This window comes from Berghia stephanieae, chromosome 4, assembly GCF_034508935.2.
Source record: "Berghia stephanieae isolate SIO BIC M18660-M18661 chromosome 4, UCSD_Bste_1.3, whole genome shotgun sequence".
Lineage (NCBI taxonomy): Eukaryota > Metazoa > Mollusca > Gastropoda > Nudibranchia > Aeolidiidae > Berghia > Berghia stephanieae.
In genome coordinates this window covers 25,136,212-25,158,064 of record NC_088363.1, presented here as the reverse complement: position 1 = coordinate 25,158,064, position 21,853 = coordinate 25,136,212, and the positions used below count along the sequence as shown (strand labels likewise).

The 21,853-nt window shown below is 38.8% G+C and overlaps 1 protein-coding gene across 1 annotated transcript in view; it reads right to left on the bottom strand.

The window, feature by feature from the left end:
• The window catches only part of LOC144970295 (uncharacterized), an 80,866-nt gene that overhangs the window by 15,581 nt on the left and 43,432 nt on the right, over window positions 1–21,853 (bottom strand). Inside the window, 11 exon segments of the mRNA XM_078909781.1 lie at window positions 1–5,670; window positions 6,349–6,528; window positions 8,181–8,326; window positions 9,055–9,285; window positions 9,598–9,723; window positions 10,544–10,695; window positions 11,772–11,860; window positions 12,080–12,191; window positions 12,848–12,996; window positions 13,506–13,958; window positions 15,628–15,831. Coding sequence (XP_078765907.1) covers window positions 1–5,670; window positions 6,349–6,528; window positions 8,181–8,326; window positions 9,055–9,285; window positions 9,598–9,723; window positions 10,544–10,695; window positions 11,772–11,860; window positions 12,080–12,191; window positions 12,848–12,996; window positions 13,506–13,958; window positions 15,628–15,831 — 7,512 coding nt within the window.

Below are 21,853 nucleotides of genomic sequence, written 5' to 3'. Positions count from 1 at the left end.
TTCTCCTTTCTCTCTTTTTTTTTTGCTTTCTCTTCTTTCAATTTCTTCTCCTTCTCTTTCTCTTTCCTTTCCTTCTCCTTTCTTTCTTTCTCTTTTCTCTCTTTCTCCTTCTTTTCCTTTTCTTTGCGTTCTTTTTCCTTGGCCTTTTGCTTCTCTCTCTCCTTCTCTTCTTTCTCACGCCTCTCTTTCTCTTCCTTTTGTTTCTGTCTCTTCTCCTTCTCTTCACGCTCTTTTTCTTTCTGCCTCTCTTCCTTTTCCTTTCTCAACCTTTCTTTCTCCTCTTTCTCCTTCCTTTCTCTTTCTTCCCTTTCCCTTTTCATCTTCTCTTCTTTTTCTTTCCGTTCTTTTTCCTCTTTCTCACGCTTCCTTTCCTTTTCTTCTCTTTCCTTTCTCTCTTTTTCTTCCTTCTCTCTCTTCAATTTTTCTTCCCTTTCTTTCCTTTCCTTCTCCTCTTTCTCTTTCCTCAATCTCTCTTCTTTTTCTTTTCTTTCTTTTTCCTCCCTCTCTTTCTTCAATCTTTCTCGTTCTTCCCTTTCCCTTCTCTCTTTCTCCTCCATCTCAAGTCTCTCTTTTTCTTTCAGTTTTTCCCTCTCCTCTCTCTCCTTTTCTTTTTGTTTTTCTTTCTCCTCTCTCTCCCTTTCCTTCTGTTTTTCCTTCTCTTCTCTTTCCTTTTCCTTTCGCTCTTTTTCCTCTTTCTCTTTCTGCTTCTCTCTTTCCTCTTTCATCTTTGCCCTCTCTTCATCCTTCTGTTTCTGTTTCTTATCAACGTGCTTGTGAGATTTGCTACTTTCCTTTTCAGTTTTTGATTTGGTCACATCACCTTTTTTGGATAAAGTTGACGACTCTTTGGTGTCTTCTTTACTGGGTTTGGAAGAATCAGACTTCGACTTTCCATCAGATTTAGCAGTAGATGATGTTTTACTTCCTCCAGAATCTTTATCTGATTTTGATGACTGGGATTCTTTTGAGACAGCCTCTGACTTTGACTTGCCATCTTTACTATCTGATTTTGCACTAGACTTGCTATCATGTTTCACTACGGGTGAATCAGAGTGTTTACTCACACATGACAGATTTGGAATAAGCTTTTTCTCCTTTGAATCCTTCAATTTGTCCTTTATTTTGGTTAACTTGTCTTTCTTGACAGTATCATAACTGGTCTTGGTATCTTTTGACACTTTCTTGTCTACTTTTTTCTCTTCTTTCTTCTTCTCAACCTTTTTCTCACTTTTAATGTCTTCCCTGTCTTTCTGTTTACCTTTCCCATCGTCTTTATTCTGATCTCGTTTGTCCTTATCCTTGACCTTGGACTTATCGCCATCCTTATTCTTAGATGATTCGTGTCGACTTTTATCAGAATTAACAGAATCAGACTTCTTTTCTGTTTTGTCCAATTCAGATTCTTTGCTCTTCTCATGATTCTCTTTAGCAGACGTTTTTGGAGATTTCTTATCAGATGTACTGTTTGACTTCAGACTACTGGAAGAAGAGCTTTTGTCTTTATTCAGGTTATTATTGCTGCTTTGGTGTTTTGAATCATTTTTCTGATTCTGATCTATCTTGACGTCTGGTGCAAAAAGTGGTTCTGATTTATTATTATTTGCCATTTTAGAGTGGTGAGAGCTTGTTTTGCTACCAGATTTCTTCTCAGTCCTATCCCCATCAGCTTTTAATTTGTGAGATGAAGATAAAGTTGTGGTGGAAGATATTGATGATGTAGAGGTTGAAGCTGGTAAGGATGAGGATGATGTACTTGAGGATGATGCAGAAACATTTGGTTTTGAAATACTTTTTGTGTCAGATTGGAGATTTGCCAAAGGACTAATACAAGAAATATTATCTTTTTCTTTCTGAAATATTGATGACGACTCTTGTAAAGAACTAAAATCTTTCTTTTCTAGATTGCCTTTGCTTGTCACACTCATAACTACGGGACTGTCAGCTCCTAATAATGTGGGACCATTTTCCTTTGGAATGGAAAGTCCCAAATCCTCTTTCACCTCAATGTCTCTCTTCCCTGCAACCATATTTTCTTTAGATTTAGATGAAGATAAAGGTTCTAGTTTGAAAACACTGTCTCCAAATGGCGGAGAAATTTCATCTTTGCATTTGACAATACTAGGGCTAGGCCGAGATGGACTAGGGCTTGAAGTAGCATTCGAACTGTCCACATTTACACTTAGCGGGGTCAGAAGATGTGGCGCCTTACCTTGAGATTTGGTGTCGAGAGTTGACAAGGATACTGTGCTTGATGATTCTGATTTTTCTGACAGTGGAGATTCAATTTCAGGTTCTGACACGGCACCATCTTTAGAGAATGTTATTTTCTTGACAACATCACTATCATCTGAGACATCAGCATTATCCATCTCTTTTTTAATTCTATCAGAGTCTGTAAGTTTGTCTTCCACCTTGCTGTTGGTTAATTTGGACACTTTCTCTCCCTGTTCATGTTGCTGAAAACCAGACATTCTTGGGCTAGAGGTATGGCCTGACCTGTATTTTTCAGGTGTGAATGAGGGTGAATGGAGGGGAGGGGCCTCAGAACCTGGTGTTGGGGTAAGTTGAGATTTAGTATCAGGTCCCTGAGTAAATGGAGTGGCCGCTGAAGTCCCACTCGGCAATTCATTGACAAGAAGGGAGGGCTGGAGGGTTGAGGTGACCAATTGGGTGGGGGAAGATGATGTGGATGGGGTTATTAAAGAGGAGGGATGTCTGGGGGATAAGTGTTTACTTGATGATAAATGTGGGGTGGATAATGATGATGGTGATGATGATGATGATGAGACTGATAATTTGGATTGTTGTGATGCTGATAATGAAGATATGGGGTGAGATATTGAGGACTTTGATATTGATGAGGATGATAATGATGAGATGGAAGAGCACGCTACTGATGACGATGAATTTGTATATAATGAGGATGATGTGGATGAACATGAAGTAACTGATAATGATGATGATAATGAAGAAGAAAAAGAAGGGCAGTGTTTAGGAGAAAGTGCAGCAGTGATCACAGAATAGTCTATCTTATTTGTTGTTCCCGATGTTAATGATATTGATGATGACAAGTTTGTAGAATTTAATACTTCCTCTGTTTTAAAATTAATGCTAGCAGCAGGAGCTACAGAACTTGAGCAGACAGCAGAACTAACAACTACAGATGTATAAACATTTGATGTTGTGAGGGTTGTTTCCGTGGAGCCAGCCGATAGAGTAGTTACTGTAGGCTGAAGCATTGACGGTGACATGGTCACTGGATGTGACAAAGACGACGATAATGACGTAGATAAGGGTTGTGATAATGACAACAGCGACGTTGACGATGAAATAGACGATGATGATGACGATAAAACAACAGAAGAAGGTGATTTTAATCCCAATTCACACTCACTTTTTATAATATTCTTATCCGACAGAATAGAATTAGGCTCCACTTTCACAGAAATACTATTCAAAGCACTATTATCCTTCTGCTGGTGGGAGGAAATAGATGTTAGTAATCCTTTTGGGTCATATTTCTCATTCATCTGCTCCAGTCGTTTGTAATCCTGATCAAGAATACTTTTCTTTGCCAACACCTGTTGCATTATCACAGAGGGCTCAGGCTTTTTATTATCACACAAACCATCCTTGCCAATAAGCAAATTGCTATCCCTTTTCCTGATGCGATATTTGGAATACAAAGAAGTGATATTTTCATTATTGTTGGTCATATCCTTGTTAGAGAGAGATGATGCGAGGAGAACAGAATCAGATGATTTTGAGCTGGATGTCATGTTCATTATTTCATCGATGGCCCGAATGCGTTCTTCCAAGGATGGTTCTCCAGGAACCTGAGATGGATCACTAGATTCCTCTTCTGATAAAACTATATCATCAGGTAGAGGATCAGGTAGATAATCCTTATGATAAAAGTCCAGTTCACTACCGGAGTTGTTATCCTTGTCAGAGGGAGAGCGAGGAGGGGAGCATTGCCAGGGACTTGGAGAGCGCGAGCGATGTTTGACAGAACTACCACTCTTTTCTGTGAAAGAATTCTCTGAGGTGATTGAGTCTTGTGTATGATCTTCACTGATATCTGGACTAAACTGGCCAAGGGGACTGTCCTGAACACTGAATTCATGATGGTAACGGGATGACGCATGCAATTTTGACGATGATGAAGAACGATGTTTTATCACAGGAAGATCTCTATCACTAATCAGTCTATCTTTAGAGAGGTCTCTAGTATCACATGACGAGGACAAGCTATCTATTAATTTCCCGCTCCCATCTCTGTCCTTATCAAATAATTTAGTGGCCACACCTCTAGATGTATCCATCACATTATCACAGACACCCCTATGGTGATGATTTAGACGATGGTGATGATCACTGATCTTGTCAGAATGCAGGTCAAAATCATCATTGTCACTACCATCCAAACTACTAAGAAAACTTCTCTTGCTTTCCCTCAACTCCAGCCTCCTCCTCTTACTGGTGGACTTAGAACTGGAATCATAGTCATAGTCACTGTTATCATCCCTTTCTTCCAAGGGACTCTTATCTTCTCTAGAGGAGCCCATTTCATCTGTTAAACTTAACCTATCACTCTTTGCCATATTGAATCTCTTATCCTTGAGTTTGTGATTGAGTTCAACTCTTCTAGATCTCTCCTCATGTCTTCTATCCGTTGGATTGCGACCAGAATTACAAAGCGCTTCTTTCACAGCAACAGACCTCACCTTTGCTGATCGAGGCGAGTCTGTGTCACTGGTTCCCATACCTTCTTCGTGAAGTTCCTGCAACTCCAGAAGCAATTGTTGTTTTTGGTGATGAAGATCTCCCTCACTAACAGATCCATTTTCAGAATCCCCATGACTGCCAGGTGATGTTGGACTACGCTTTAAACTACGACTACCTTTTAATTGTTCGAAAATCATACGCATCTTATCCTTTGACAAACTGCCAGAAGATTTCTCCAGCTTTTTCAACATTTTTACATCCAATTTGCAAGACGAATCACTCAGTCCAGACTCCTCGTGAGTTCTTTTACGACTTTTCTCAGCAGTTTTTGCCACCTCTGCACCCAACTTAGTTGACCATTTTATCTTACTAGAATCGTCAATATCCTTCCTTTTCTGTAGACTGGAAAATGAATCATAATCACTATCATTTACAGAAGAACGCTTAAATTCATCCATATAGTACATTTTGTTATACGAATCTTCATGGGTTGGGGTGGATGGTGTTTGAGATCGAGATCGACGACGATGTAAGTCATCATGATTACTACTATGGTTGAGGTAAACAGGAGATGACATGAGAATATCTTTATCGTCAGATTTATCCTCATATCGATCCCTCGACGTTGAATATTTGTCACGAGAAGTTCTATACCGACTATCTGACCTGTAAGAATTATGATCACTGCTAGGACTTGTATCCCGACTGTTGTAAAGGTCAACCTGGCGGTCTTTTGATCGATCGTCGTAACGATCAAGAGAGTGGTCCCTGGAGCTCCTTCGTGAATCATCCCTTCGATCTACAGAATGGCGAGGGCTATGGTCACGTTCCCTTCGTTCACGCTGACTGTGCCCATAATCACGAAGAACTTGGTCATAATCCTCACCAGTTCCTTTAGAATAGTAAGAGCTGGACTGATTGTAATCATCTACTCCACTTCTCCTGTTAAAAAAAAAACAACAGAAAAGATTCAAAGTTGAATTGAAAAGAAAAATTTGATAAATTTATTGCAAAATTGTAATTATCATTAACTCAAGCAATGTACTGGGCTATACAAGAATCAAACAGCATAATGCAAATCTAATTTTATTGGTTTGCTCTTAAAGCAAATTCTTTTTAAAAAAGATTGTATAATCTTTTTAAATCATAATTAAAATTTGCAGCAATTTTAGACCATGTACATGACACAACACACAGGACAATTAGACAAATTAAAAGTACAGTATTTGCAACAGGTCACAAAGGCCACGAGAAGAAGTTGAAGTTATCACGGATGGTTTCTAAAACTCATATTCTAAGACAGACGACTGACAGAAAAAAAAACATGCATGTTGATATGTAACTTCCTCCTCCATGGACTTCAGACAGGGTCTGAGCAAATACAAGTAAACCATTCTAAGAATAGGACAGAAAACAGAGATAGAAAAGGACAGGAGAGAGAGAAAAGGACAACAGATCTCACAATCACATTTGTAAAATCCAACCCAATATTGATATGTTAAAACGTAAAATAAATGTATCAGAAGTTTGAAATTGAACATATGATACATCATAATATAAATTTTTAAAAGCTCAAATTAACAAGAGGGTAATATAAGTACTTAAATGACTAACAAATACCTTGACGATCTCCGAGAGCTAGAGTAGTTGCTATTTTCATCATTATACTCATACTGTCGAATTCCACTCCTTCTGAAACTACTGGAGCTACTGGAGGCATTGGTGGTTGATGGGGTACGTCCATTCCTGGAGCTGTAGCTGCTTTGATTACGAGAATTGTAGCCATAACTTGTGGGACTCCTGAAATGAAATGAACATTATCATTGGGTGATCATAAAATATTTCACAATGCTTAGATCCGTTAGTAATTATGTTTATCATTTTAGCTGATTTGGTCAGACTAAGTATAAATATTGATGAAAATGCATAATTAAAATCATATTTTCATGAAAACAGAATGTCAATGTTACTTTTTTTAAAGTCTCAATTATTTACCACATTTTGAACAATCAATCAAAATCAATCCAGAAAACAGGAGCCTTTTTTTTTGTTTTGCTTGAGGATTATTTTTTTTGGGTGAATTTTTCTTTCTGCTTTTATTAAGCAGTCTCCAAAATATAGGTATTACTTTCTCATGGAGTGTGTACATTATATACGAATGCTTTAATAAATTCACAAACAAGTTTTCACTGGCTTATGAGAAAATTTAATCAACCATTTTTAGTTTGTGACACCTTGATCCAAGAACCAAAGGTGTGAATGTTTTCCTTTATGTTTATATCATTTCCATGTTCATGTCCAATCTTCCTCTAACTTACTTCTTTTCATCTACATTCTCTTCTAAAATAAGTTCAACTTTTCAGATTCTGACAACTATTTGATTTATGTTGTGGCAGACAGCTTGGGACAGATAGTTGGAAGGTTTAAGTTCCCTTTAAAAAGTTCCAGTTTTATGTAATTCAAGACAATATAGTAAGGTGAGTTGAACAAGATATGAAGTGAATAGAAAAGTGCCAGAAGACAATAGAGAATAAAAATTTTTTCGCGGCGGTGGTGGGGTTCGAACCTGCGACCTTATTGGTACGACAACTCCGCCTGGCAGGTGAGAGCGTGGCTCTACTGTGTGAGCTATCCACGAACACAAAAATATTCGTTTCAAACCCAAAGTCATTACTAGATCCCTCTCTCACCCACTTCTTGAGACCGCCGATTCGTTCGTACACCACCATCGCGAATAATTTTGACCAGCAGTTAAGCTTAATAGCCAATATTCTCAACACAAACATATAACATAGAAACGATTGAGACATTGAGTATGCTCCGGTGTATGGGGTGAATTTTTAATTCAGAAAAGTGAGTGGAGCAGGCACTTATGTTGGTAACAACAAGATATGAAGTGAATAGAAAAGTGCCAGAAGACAATAGAGAATAAAAATTTTTTCGCGGCGGTGTGGGGTTCGAACCTGCGACCTTATTGGTACGACAACTCCGCCTGGCAGGTGAGAGCGTGGCTCTACTGTGTGAGCTATCCACGAACACAAAAATATTCGTTTCAAACCCAAAGTCATTACTAGATCCCTCTCTCACCCACTTCTTGAGACCGCCGATTCGTTCGTACACCACCATCGCGAATAATTTTGACCAGCAGTTAAGCTTAATAGCCAATATTCTCAACACAAACATATAACATAGAAACGATTGAGACATTGAGTATGCTCCGGTGTATGGGGTGAATTTTTAATTCAGAAAAGTGAGTGGAGCAGGCACTTATGTTGGTAACAACAAGATATGAAGTGAATAGAAAAGTGCCAGAAGACAATAGAGAATAAAAATTTTTTTGGTATTCCAAAGTGGTATTCTGAAGTAAGGTGAGTTGAAGTGATTATCATCATCATTCATTTTTTTTTTTTGGAGTGTGTGCTAGATAGGAAGAGTTATGTTTATTTACTTACCCATCATCTTGAAAGCTATCAAAACTTCTCTGCTGTCTGAATTTTAAAATGCCCCTCTCGTCAGGTCTCTGGCTAGCCCTGATCTGGTTTGATGCCTCCATTTTGTCTAAGAAGTCTGCCTGGCACTCTCTGCTCGCAAAATCAACCTGTCAATACAAAAGACAGGAATTAATGGATAAAAGGGATTACTGACCAGGCTCTGCTTATTTGGGGGGAATGTGGCAAAAGAAGAATGAATGTTAGCCACGTTTGTGAGTTTGTAGGAAATTCCTTTATTGTATGTGTGCATCTCTGTGTGTGTATGCGTCTCTTTGTGTGTATAGATCATTCCACCACTCAACTATTTGAAATAAAAAGATAGCTGAAGTTCTAGATATTAATATTAGTAGTTCTCAAGTTTTGAGACAACTTATGGAGAATGAAAATAATTTTATAACTGAGTTTGTTGCTGACGCACATTTTTTACTTTTTATAAAAAGATGTATTTCTTATGTCCAGTAATCTGTCAAAGTACTGTTTGTAAAAATTACAAATATTACAGGTTTCATGAATTCTTACTAAGTTTGCTCTCTCTCAATAAATATCTTGTACCATAAATTATCGCTATCAGATCAAAAAAGTATATTTTCTGGGATAGGTGCTAAATATTGAAATACCGCTAGGTGAGCTGACATTGTTACAACTGATCAGCTGTAGCAACACTAGCCACTGTCAATGTAACTTCCGGAATGCAAGGTAGTGTCACTTGAGTGAAGGTAAAATTTCAGCTTCGGTTTATTAACAAATGATGTGGCTTTTGGGGTTTTCCATAATCAACAGACAATCATTAAGACATCAAACACAAAGTAGTAGTGATGGTTGTGCTTGTTCATACCTGCAACTTCTTCTTCATGATGTGCGGCCTCATCTTAATATCATTAACACAGTGTTGAGCATCTTCATAAGAGCCATAAAAGATAATGGCTTTGCTCCTATCCCTGTCCACGTAGCAACTGTTGATGTCCCCATACCTCTGAAACCAACTCTTAAGAGATCGAGTGGTTGTGTCACCTGGAATGTTATCCAACCACACACAGTATGTTGGCATGCTCTTGCCAAAGCCAAGCTGAAAAGTAAAACATTAAAAAGACTGATGCAACAGAAGTGTGATGACATCATAAGTCATTAAAAAGGTTGCGCTTAGTAATTTCAAGAGAAACCAAAGGAGGGAAAAAAATGTCCTGACATTACATCAAATAAAACATTTACACTCTCTCTCTCTGAAAAACAATGTACAATGATGTTTTATGAACATATTCTCCCCAAATTAAACTATCCCCAATGTTTAATAAATATGTACAATAAAATGAAGTGAACCTCCGTCTGTGAAATTTTCCTAAAACCAAATTAGTACATATCTTGTAACCTATCCCCATACCTTTATCTTGTTGGTGCCAATGTGCTCTCCTTCCATAGCCTTCAATGCATTGACCACACTGACGATATCGACATACTGAACAAAGCCAAATGCAGTGATGGCACCTTGACGCTTGATGTCCACGTCCTGTAAGATAACATAATAAATGGTCAGGTAATCAGGACGATTAGGAATACAGTACTCATTGGATTTTATCGCGGTCTTGGGAGAAGCCAAAAAGCGTGCTAGAATCAGAGTGTGCAAAAGTCTGAGGCTCATGGGAGGCAGGTTACCAATACATTCTGTCACCCAGCTACAGCATGTTGTATTTCAGAGCCCGCTAGAATCCAAGAAGTACTGTATCATTCTTTCCTTGACAATCATTTTATGATTTAATTCCACTATTATCTAAAGTGAGGACTGTAAGAATTCTTCATTTCACTCCCATTACAGTTGAACAACATTTGCTATTATACTCCCGTGAATTAAGTAAAGGTTGGCTGAACAACCATTCAAGAATATGGTAATTAGTTCCAAGATTACATTAAAAAAACAACTTTGCAACCACCAGATGCTATGGCTGCAACTAACAGTCTTGCCATTTCCTTTATAAAATAACTAAATAAAAAGTTAAAATGATAGTATTTGGTTTGATTTAGGACTGTTCAAAATTATTCTCAAAGTACTGTTTAAAATCATAATTATGTTTAATCAAGGGTTGAAATCAAATCATGTCAGCTACTGTTTGTTTTGTTTGATGGTTTGTTTTTTTCTCCCTCTTTCTTCTCCTTGCGCCATCCAACTCCAACTAAACTTTGTTTAATGCAAACACATTTTAGAGACATTATTCTTATCTTCCTCCCAGATAGTATCAAAGTGACAATAATGTAATTCTAAATAATATTAATGTTTTTAAGTTGAACTGTAATTTTTAAATAACAAAAAAAAAAAACAAAAAAAAACACACTATGATTTCTCCAAAGGGCTTGAATTTCTCAACGAGCTCCATGATAGTTGTCTCCTTGGTAAGATTTCCAACAAACAAGGTCCTGGTCGATTTGAGGTGGTATTCATCCATGGAGTCAATGTCGTTCAGTCTTGGATCATTGTCATCTACCTCTGTTGACAACATTAAAATTAAAAAGCATGAGGGATGATGGAAAAACAAATACAGTAGCTTCACTGCAGCTATGTGGTCTAGTGGTATGACACTCGCTCTCAGATTGGAAGGTCCTGAGTTCGACCCTCGCTTGGTGCATAGTCGAGTCCTTGGAGAAGGCTTTTTACTCATATTCTCTCACCAAACTCAGTTGTAAAATGAGTACCTGGCCATTAACAACATTGTCTCTGTCAGGGAAAAAATTACAATATCGCCTAACAGGCCTCATGTCTCGTTCTACATGTTATGTGTTGCTGTTGGCCAGGGACCCTTTGTAAAGCGCTTTGAGCACATTAAGTGGATAGTGCGCTAAATAAGTGACCCGGGGGGTCCAGAATCATTTTAAGAAACAGGTTTACAGGTGGAATACACAGGTAAATGCTTCATGATTTACAGCCATAGAATTCCATACTTCTGATTGAGTGCGACTTTTGTATTCATAAAAGCGTCATCACTGCTGTTGTTAATTTTGAGTTCATACTTATAAATGTTCTTTCCTTGCATAATATTAAAAATAATTTCAAAATTTTTCACTTTAAATACTTGATCTAAAATTATCGTAATGTATCATCGAGCCCCATGAAAAAAAAAAAAAGAAGAAAAAGAAATTATTGGATAATATTAAACTGTTAAATGAGTGTATCAATGATCGTGCAATTAAAGCCCAATTTTACCTTGTCTCTTAACAAATCTAATGTGCTTGATCGACTTACAGGCTGAATAAGACAGCCAGAAATAATTAATATAACTTTGACTACATGCCTTTCAGTTGGAACAAATTGAGGATACAGGCGAAATCAGATTTTTTTAAAATGGAAAGCAGGAACTTAGGCAGAATGGGCATTCTCATAGAAACCAATGTACAGACAGAACATCTTGAGGTTACTTCCCTAATGCTTGAGAAATCCTTTTTATACCCATGGCAGAAACTGATATAAGTAAAGGAAGGAGGGAACAATGATATTTATTCTCTTACTGATTTTCCTCCGAAATTTTGGGCCCAAAAATATATATAAATTTTCAAAGTTCAACTCACCAACTCCTTCATGCGTAGAAACCTTGATTTTGGCTCCAAAAAAGGTTTTGCCTTGAGAAGCTTCTAGTGCTTTACTTGCATCCTCCGGTCTGTAAAGCAAAATAATTAACACCAAAAATAAATAAATCAATATACAGGTGGGTAGATGAAAAGATATTGATGGCAATCAAAAAATTCTCAAAAATGTCAAATTACAACCAAAAATACAATCCCAAAAGAATAAACTCCCGTTGCCAGAGCTTAATGGCTCTAAAGGACTACTAAAGATAGCACCAGTAAAACCCATAAAGATGACTGACCATACTTACTTTCTAAAGCTGACAACAGCACATCTGCCTTCTCCCTCCCCCATGACCTGCACAAAGGTCACCTTTCCATGCTTTTTGTACTCATGGTACAATCCATCTCTCAGGCTGGAATCTGTCAGGACAGAACGGAAAACTTTTTTTTCAAAAACCAGGAAAGTAATATCGTCAAGAGACTCATTTAGGATACAATGCCCAAGTAGCAACATCTAGTTTGGGCATTTGGTACCAGTACATTTCCTTTAGATAAAGGGGAAGTGGGTCAGGTAGGTGTGTGTGCGTGTGTGTGTGTGTGTGTGTGTGTATGGGAGGGGGGGGGGGTTACATAACATGGTATTCTTAACCTTCGACCCATCAAAAGCTTAAAGGGCTTATGATAACACAGGAAACAAAAAGGGATGACTGGGGGCGGCAATGGGTTGAGGTAAGAATTTTTTTTTTTTTTGAATGATGACAATAAATTGTTTGTTTCAAAAGAACTTGATAAAAACAAGATGACATATACATCTTGTGAAACTTGCTTCCCCTCGACTGGATATTAATACAGAGCTGCTGCTACAGGCAACGTCAAGAAAATATCTAAATATTTTTGTAAACCAAAAAAAATCTGAATTTGATGAAGAAAAATCGTTATCAAACCAAAAATGCCAGATTAATCTGGAGGGGATAATTCAAATTTGGCCCCCCAAAAAAATCAGTCTATGCTGATTAGATCTGGCAGAGTCTATCAATAAATTGAAAAGAAACCATGAAGAGATGAGTAAAACATACCTGTAGACCTGAGGGGTAGGCCAGTGACACAAATACCCAAAGGCCTTCTTTCTCCTTCCTCCTCGTCCTTTTTTGCTTCTTTCACTTCACTAGACACAAGCCTTGAGGCACCAACCATGGACTGGGGTCGTGCACCTGAACTACTGTAACTGTGAAAAAAGATGGATGAAATTGAATGAATGAATGAATGAATGAACGACAAACTACGGAAAAATCGAATATCTTCCAAATATTCCTCCAACAATAAGGTGATATTATCTTTTGACAGAAAGACATGCATACATCTCTCTCCTTCTGTTTTGAAAGAATTTCAGTCATTATTTGGAGTAAATTTGTAAGCCAGAACAAGGAAGGAATCAGGGAGAACACCAGAGAAAGCAGTGACTTGCAGAGTAGTCCTCGAGTCACAACACTAAATAAATTTTAAAATGGCCAACTTTTCAAAGAGCAATACCATCATGACCTAAAACGGTAGTAATATAATCTAGATTTAGAGCTTTTTGTGCTGCATAATCCTGGGACATGTATTTAACATATTTAACAGTCCAACTTTTCTTTTTTTTAAATTTTCTCGAGATTGCCAAGATTTTATCAAGAAAGTTCTGTTATGCAAAAAAAAAATCCCAAAAAACTAGTGGAAACAAAGAAGATAACTTACTTTCTGTGTGGGGATGTAGAGCGACTAGTACCAGTTGAATCACTGTGGCTACTGGACGACCGAGAGCCCCTTGACCGACTCCTGCTTCTGCTAACCGATCTGGACATAGAACTGGACTGCAGCTTTCCCTGACCACCACTGTGCCGACTGCTGGGGGAGGCAGCCACAGACCTGGGCTGTTGATGAGAGGATGAACGGTTCATGTCTTTGCTGGTGATGGAGAGATCTTTGCTGGAGTCTTTGGAATCTATGACTATAAGCCCTGCTGATGACGAAGTTCCCGTGATCACAGATGAAGAAGGCGTGGTAGCGGTGCAAGTGGTGGATGATGATTGTGGGGTGGCTGCCGCTGCTGCTGCTGCTGCTGCCACTGCTGCTTCAGACTGTGACCGCAATGCTTCAAGAGTCCTGCTAGAAGTGGTGGTTCCATGGCGACCAAAAGACCCAGTCGTCCTAAAATAAGGATGAATGGAGAAGACATTAAAGACAGGTCATGAAAAGTTCAGTTCCCTGTTATCACTATGGTTTTGCTATTGTTTTTTAGGGTATAGAAGCACTTGCCGTACTACTAAGTCCGTACTACTAAGTCAGATCAACTCTCAAGGCAAAAACAGTATTTTATGAAGTAAAATCCAAATATCAAGAGAAAAAAACTATTGACCTATGATGCCTTATAGTTAACTCTGTTATTTTCGTTTTTCTGACATATCAAAACTAAAATATCATTTTCACCTTACTTCCTCTTTTTTAAATTTGGTTTTAAAATCTGTATTGAATAGAAAAATCAAACCAGACTTGCAAATCAACTCCAACCATTTGAAAAAAAGTATCACTTTTTCCCCAAAATTAATGCTAATTTTCTCAGAACTTCAAAGTAGAACGTGTGAGAGTGCTAGACAAGATAAGAGGCGCTGTTAATCAATAAATATTTGAAGCACGAACTTTCTTTCTTTTTTTTTTTTGCTGTTTTTGTTTTGTATTTGGGGGGGGGGGTGCTTTTGCTTTTTTTTGTGTGTGTGTCTGTTTTTTTTAAGCAAGCACGACAGGGTTGAAGCTTTCAATTTTATTAAAAGTATAAACCTTATCCATCTGCACTCACTCTACAATAAATATATTTTTATAATAAATAAATAAAAACAAAGGGGAAAATAGTTTTAAATTTTATCATATTGCCAGAGATGCTTAGTTTCATTTCAGTGCCTTAAAAAAAAGGAAGATGGATGTTATCAATCCAGCCAATGACCCTAACATCTCATTGGAGTGCTTTGGCAGTTAAATGATAAGGATTTATCAAGGATAGGGGTAGATTATTCTAATATAATTAAGTGAAATAAGAACAGTAAACAATAACAATATCAAGTTCAAGGGTTATCCGTAAATCCAATTTAGAAATGTTATGTCATTCAAAATTAACAAGTTTTCTTTCCTTAAACGTGATTTAAAATTATTGTTCTTTGAGGAAATATATCAAGATCAAAATTACACACAGGAATATATCGAGCCTATTTAACAATGTTTCTAGTTCAACACACCATGTTGATTATCCAGCTGGCCAAACACAACATATAACATAAAATACCGATGATGATTATAAAAAAAGAAAGAGCCATAGTCAAACTGCCAGAACCAAAAGCAACAAGAAAACAACACTTGTGTGGAACAGCCAACGATCAACACATTACAAATAAAACGATCCGTTGAACACATACTACTACATCGTCAACACTACTACAGTGAACAACACTCGAACACGAGACCCATAGATAGATTGGTAACGTGAGGCTCTTTTCAAATATGACGATTTTATATCTGGTATTTAGGCTTTTAACTGTAATCAATAAATGGATAAGCCCACAGGGAAAGAGATGGAGATATTGGTTTTCGAAAGAATGGAAAAACGTTGTTGGGGAAAAAAACTGATGCTTTTGAAATATTAAAAAAAAAAACAAACGATAATGACGATTTTTAAACAAATATAAAATCTCTCTCTCTCTCTCTCTCTCTCTCTCTCTCTCTCTCTCTCTTGTCAAGCCCATACATTACCCCCCCCCCCCCCCCCCCCCATTAAAAAAAAAATTAAACCATCTACGAATGTCGTCATCTTTGTGGTTTCTATTCTTACTTTTCAAATCCTTTCTGTCCAAATTTCTTCTTGCTAAACCTCTCCCTGGCCCGCCCTCTCTGCAACTCGAAGGAGGTGCTGGACAGTTGTTTATCGAGGACGGACGTAGAAGAGGGAGGGTTCGCGGACGAGGAGGTTGCTGCCCCTCCCGGGGTGTTGCTTGCCTCCCCTTTCTCTTGATTTGAATTGTCCTCTTCTTGGGATCTGAAACAAGGATACAGCAATGGTTTATAAAAGAGAAAATGAAACGCGACTCTAGTTTTAGTTTAAGAACTGACAGGGGATTGCTGTTGTCTTGCCAAAAGGGTAGTGAAAATGGCATGATTTTTCTTTTAAGATAAATAAATGAATAAAACAACAAATAGCCCCGTCCCCCCATTCCACAGCACCAGAGAAAGAGCTATCATACCAAAATACGACTTCCCGTCACCGTTCCATGAATAAAAACTCTCAATTATACGGTGGATAAAACAGACAAGGGGAGTGTTGCTGTGGTTTTGTTTTGATATGATTTTGATTTGTAGTAAAAATAATCATTGCAATATTCTTGCCGTGGTAATATAAAAATAATAATATAGAAACGGTTCGATACTGCCATAACGACATCACACGTAATGACACCGATTACAAATTATTTTATCCCGTCGACCTGCTCCTGCTGATGGTGTCTTATCGATTGGGCGACAACATCCTTTAAAAGGCGTCTCTCTCTCTCTCTCTCTCTCTCTCTCTCTCTCTCTCTCTCTCTCTCTCTCTCTCTCTCTCTCTCACACACACACACACACACACACACACACACACACACATACGTATCAACAGTGTGCCGGCTGTTCTAACTTTGCCAACACACCAATAATTATAATCACAAATGACTACCACTGAGTCAGCAAAAATAACACATAATAATTGGTATGCAACCATTGTCATATGACGACATGGCAGATTTTTTAACACACAAAATAAGGTCGGTATGCCCATTATCATCACAATGATGTACACATCAACACGGAGATGAGACACATTAATTTTAAAAACATGTGTAATATAGAAATAATATAAACATAATAACGAGATCTCTCCGGGTCTAATTCAAAGAGGCTCATTTAGTTTTGTTGAATTGTTATCAGGATGACAGCTGTTTCGCTTGGGACTCTAGTTAGTGTTCAATAAGGATAACCACAGTTGAATCGAATATCAAAATAAGAGAAAACACAAAATGGATGGATGGATGGATGGATGGATGGATGGATAGATAGATAGATAGATAGATGACGGATGGATAGATTGAATTTTTGCCTATGATTTATTCAATCATTCTATTATTACAGGATAATGCTCAGCCTAGCGTCGTTTGGCGGTGTTACAAGACGAGACGTAGTACGGTGAGGCTACTGGTACCAGCCGCCCACATCTTCTCTCGTACATGCATTCGTCTGCCCTGCCCATCCACCTAATGTCATATTAATCTTTTTTCTTTTGTCCATCTAATTACCACAGGACCAGTTCCACTGCATTCATCTATCTATTCAGGGGCTATCCATTTATTTCCACTCAAGACAGAGGCGACCGACAGCAAGAGGACACCGAAAGAAGAAACCAACAAGAGAGCAGTGACAGAGGCGGGTTCAGAAACCTTTAAATGTTGCAAGGGATCAATACTTGGGGACAGTGCCTCCTTTCAACCTTCAGCTGATTGGTAGTGGTCGTTAGTGCTCGGAACTGGTGGTCGTTAGAACCACTGGTGCTGGTAATGATGAAGGTGGTGTTTGTATGTAGTAGAGGTGTATTGGTCGTGAAGGTATTAATGGTGATAATCATAATGATAATGATGTGATAATTGTGATTGAAATGGTATGGTCTGGTAGTGGTAATATCGATGATGATGATGATGATGACGACGACGACGATGATGGCGGTGGTGGAGGGACAAGGATAAGAGAGAATAGCGACCGTGGTGATGGTAACAGACAGATAATGATGATTGCAGTAATGAGGAGGGGGTCAATGAGGCAAGGCCGACGATATAGTTCAATGCTCCTTTCCGCAGGTCTCCATTCTCATTATATTATTTTATTGGCGAAGAAAACATAAATAACACTCAGAGCCCAACCAACGATCAAATCTTTGATTACATTGTTAAAATATCGATATTGTAAATTTCTTTTAACGTGTCACTCTCATACCATGATGCAATCAATCTCCTCCACTCCACCATCGTTAAATCATTACCATTATAGGCGGAGGTAGTCGCTGATGTTGCTTGCAGCAGTTGTTGCTATTTCTACCACATAACTTCTAAAAGTACACCTAGCGCTGCGACCACAAACATACCTGCTCATGTGTCAAAACTGTTCATTAAAACCGAGATTTAACACTATCCTCTGTACACTTAAGCCAGACCTGTCTACTAATACGAAAAATTCGTAGAAATACGAAATTTTGGCTCCAATTTCAGAACTTCAGGAGCATCTCGGAGCATCTCGAAATCATTAAAACTTATTGAAAATGAAAGTTGATGTATTGATTAAACATTGTGAGGGTGAATTGGTGATTTTAAAAAGCTAATTATGGCGTGTATATTATTTTTCTCCAAAATACTACGAATTTTTAAGTTTTCAAGTAGACATGTCTTCTTGGGCATATCAGCGGCACGATTCTACGTCGATCGATATCCTGATTGCATTACATACATAAACGTACATACATTATACAATATAACAGACAAAAACGCCGCTTCGAGCAACACAACACATCTCAATACCACCCAGACCATTATCTTTACAGCCACGACCATAACAATGACTCTTTTCTCGCCCACCTAAGCACTACTACCTCCATTATCATCAACACCACCACCAACAACGACAACGACAACAATAATATCGCGAATAACAACTACCACTCAGCTTGTGCTTCTCCTTCTGTCGTCTGTTCCGTGGTGTCCCCGTTCAATATTCAATCCTACCGCGTATCGATCGATTCGTGTACATGTTACCACTACCATAACCACCGCACCACTGCCCTCATCAATATATTGGCCACGACCACTACCACGAAATCGACCACTACCACCACTACCACAACGGCTCTACCTTCAATTCGTGTTTCCCCTTCTATTCTATTCTATAGTGTTTTTTTTTTCTTTCTCCCGACTATCGATCGACACGTTGCTTTGCTCTCTTGCAGACTTTGGAGTTGGCAATACTCGGTGTAGCTGGTAGTAACCAATAATAACGATATATCAGGAGCAATCGTCTATAGAGACTGGATATTCAATCCAGGGCCAGTGTGGGAGGGGGGGGGGGGGGGGGGGGGGGGGGGGGGGGGGGGGGGGGGGGGAGAGAGAGAGAGAGAGAGAGAATCGAGACAAACGTCATTATTATGTTGTAGATTCAAGACTTTATTCCTTCTTCGTTTGGGTCTATAGAGTCCATCTATCTATCTATCATGTTTGGGTCTATTGGGTTCATCTATCAATCGCAACGAAAATAAAAATAAAAAATTAAAAAAAGAGAGAGAGGGAGAGAGAGGGGGGGTGGGAGAGAGAGAGGGGGGGGGGAGAGAGAGAGAGAGAGAGAGAGAGAGAGAGAGAGAGAGAGAGAGACTGAAAAAAATCTTTCATAAGTCTAAAAATGCAGTCAAATGAAGGTTTAGTTTCGGGGAACCTATACGCCTAACCAAGACGCAAGCACAGGATCTCAGATGCTTCTAAAATATAAGTCATTAAAAACTAAAAATGATAACAATTCAAGAAGACAGATCGTTTACAAAAGATATATTTAGAAAACAGTGAGAAGAAAAGACTGACAGTCCATCAAAATGGGATAAATGAAAAAGTGTAAGTAAACAGTCGAATGAAGATCTAGTTTTAGGTGACCTAAAGCCAAAACAATACAAAAAGAAAGATCATTTACAAAGATATATTTTTTTATAATACAGAGACGATAAGACAGTCCGTCATAATTGAAAAAAAGGTGGAGTAAATGGAGAGAGAGAGAGAGAGAGAGAGAGAGAGAGAGAGAGAGAGAGAGAGAGAGAGAGAGAGAGAGAGAGAGAGAGAGAGAGAGAGATTGGAGGAGCAAATGGCAGAAGATATGTAGGATATCGTTCACTTTCACCCGGCAATGGGCTTGAGAACTTTATATTTGACGCAGGCCACTAATATTATAGTGCAAGTGTGTATGTGGGCGGACTACCCAGTCCGATTGTGGATTTCATTGCAAAACAGTCCCTATTGGAGGACAGGGGGGTGATGAGGGATTGCGGCCGGCCGGAAGAACGGGTGATTTTCTGTGGAATGGGGCCATCTCGGATCGCAGATAGCAAGAGATTGGGGGTGATGGAATAATCGATAGAAGCCCCAATACATAATAAATCCCCCCAGGATGTTATTCAGAGCGTTGTCTTCCTCCTGCCCCCCCCCCCCCCCCCCCTTCCTTCTCTCCTTTTCGTTTTTCTTCAAAATATCAAGAAGACTCGTCGCGATGTTGGAAAGTAGATGGAAGGCCAGATATTTTACAGAGCGCTAAAATATTGGAAAGACTTAGCCGTCGACACACGATATAAATGGTTACGACAGTGTTAAAACTCTAAGGCTTTCATGGCACTGAAGGTGGTGGAGTGAGGAGGGGAAGAAGAGGAGGCGGAAGATGGCGACGAGGAGGAGGAGAAGTGGGTAAGACGGGTAGAAGTAAAGACATCATCATTGCCATCATCATCACCGTCTTCGTCATCGATCACCACCACAACCACCACCACCACCATCATCATCATCATCATCATCATCATCATCATCATCATCATCACCATCACGAAATTCAAACGCACCTGGACACGTAAAGTATGTGTGGTTTCTCTGTCCTCTCAATAGTTGGGTAACTGCATAGACTTTTTGGTAATTGGGACAGACCGAAAGAATGATTTAAAGACTAAAAACTTTGTTTAGTTTTTGGGGGATTTTTTTACCATTTAAAGTAGTTTCAACTGCAGAAATTCTCATAGATAGATAGATATACAGATTGATAGATAAATAGATAGATAGATAGATAGATAGATAGATAGATAGATAGATAGATAGATAGATAGATAGATAGATAGATAGATAGATAGATAGATAGATAGATAGATAGATAGATAGATAGACATACAGACAGACATTGACAGACAGACAGACAGACAGATAGATGGGTAATGGGTGGCTACATACCATGTCCAAACCTCACTTGAAGTGTGATTCGTCATTTTGAAAGGGGAAAAAGACTTCTGAAGGACCCCTTTTTCCCCACTCACAAAATAAAATAATATTACAAAGCTAAGTGTACGTACTGTTTCAGCGCGAGTCAATCAATACCTCGTTAAATAGCAGTCACGGGACATAATAATATGCGTCTATGCCATACCATCACTCCAAAACAAAAGATAAGAGAGGATATGGTGTGGGGAGGGAGGGAGGGAGGGGGTGGAGAGAGAGAGAGAGAGAGAGAGAGAGAGAGAGAGAGAGAGAGAGAGAGAGAGAGAGAGAGAGAGAGAGCACTTGATCAATCACGTCTTTCATAAAACTGCGAGGCCGGATCAATATCCATCACGGATGTGGAAATGCCTTATCGATTTCTCTCTGCCGAGTAGATCGACAGTCGGAATACGGGACGGGGAAAAGAGTGGGAGGGGGTGAAGGTGGAGCCGCGTGGCTTCCGTAGATGAAATGGAAATAATTGATTGATTGATCACCTGTCGGTGATGATCAAAAGGCGAATAGGGCCGATTCGGGTATAAAAGATTGATGCAATCTTGGATACAGATAGGAAAGGGGGGGGGGGGGGGGGGGGAGAGAGAGAGAGAGAGAGAGAGAGAGAGAGAGAGAAGGGGGGGGGGGAGTTACCTGTTAAACCTGACTATAAACTGACATACAAAATTTGGAGGAAGACAGAGATAAAGTAATTGTCATATCATATTATGTAATAAATGATCACGGGTAGGAAATGTGAGAATATGTGTGTAGGAGAGGGGGGTGGGGGGGATGTCTGGGACGGATATATGTATATATCTTAATCCGTCGAAGTTAAAATTTTGCTAATAAAAAAGGAATAAGGAGACGACATTTTTTAAACAAATAATATCTAGGATGTGTATGGATGAAATTCGCTATTGATTCCACCTCAACATTGAAAGAGGTGAGGGCTTACACAGGGTTCAAAAGAAGAAAATGTTTCCAATAAAAATCAATAGT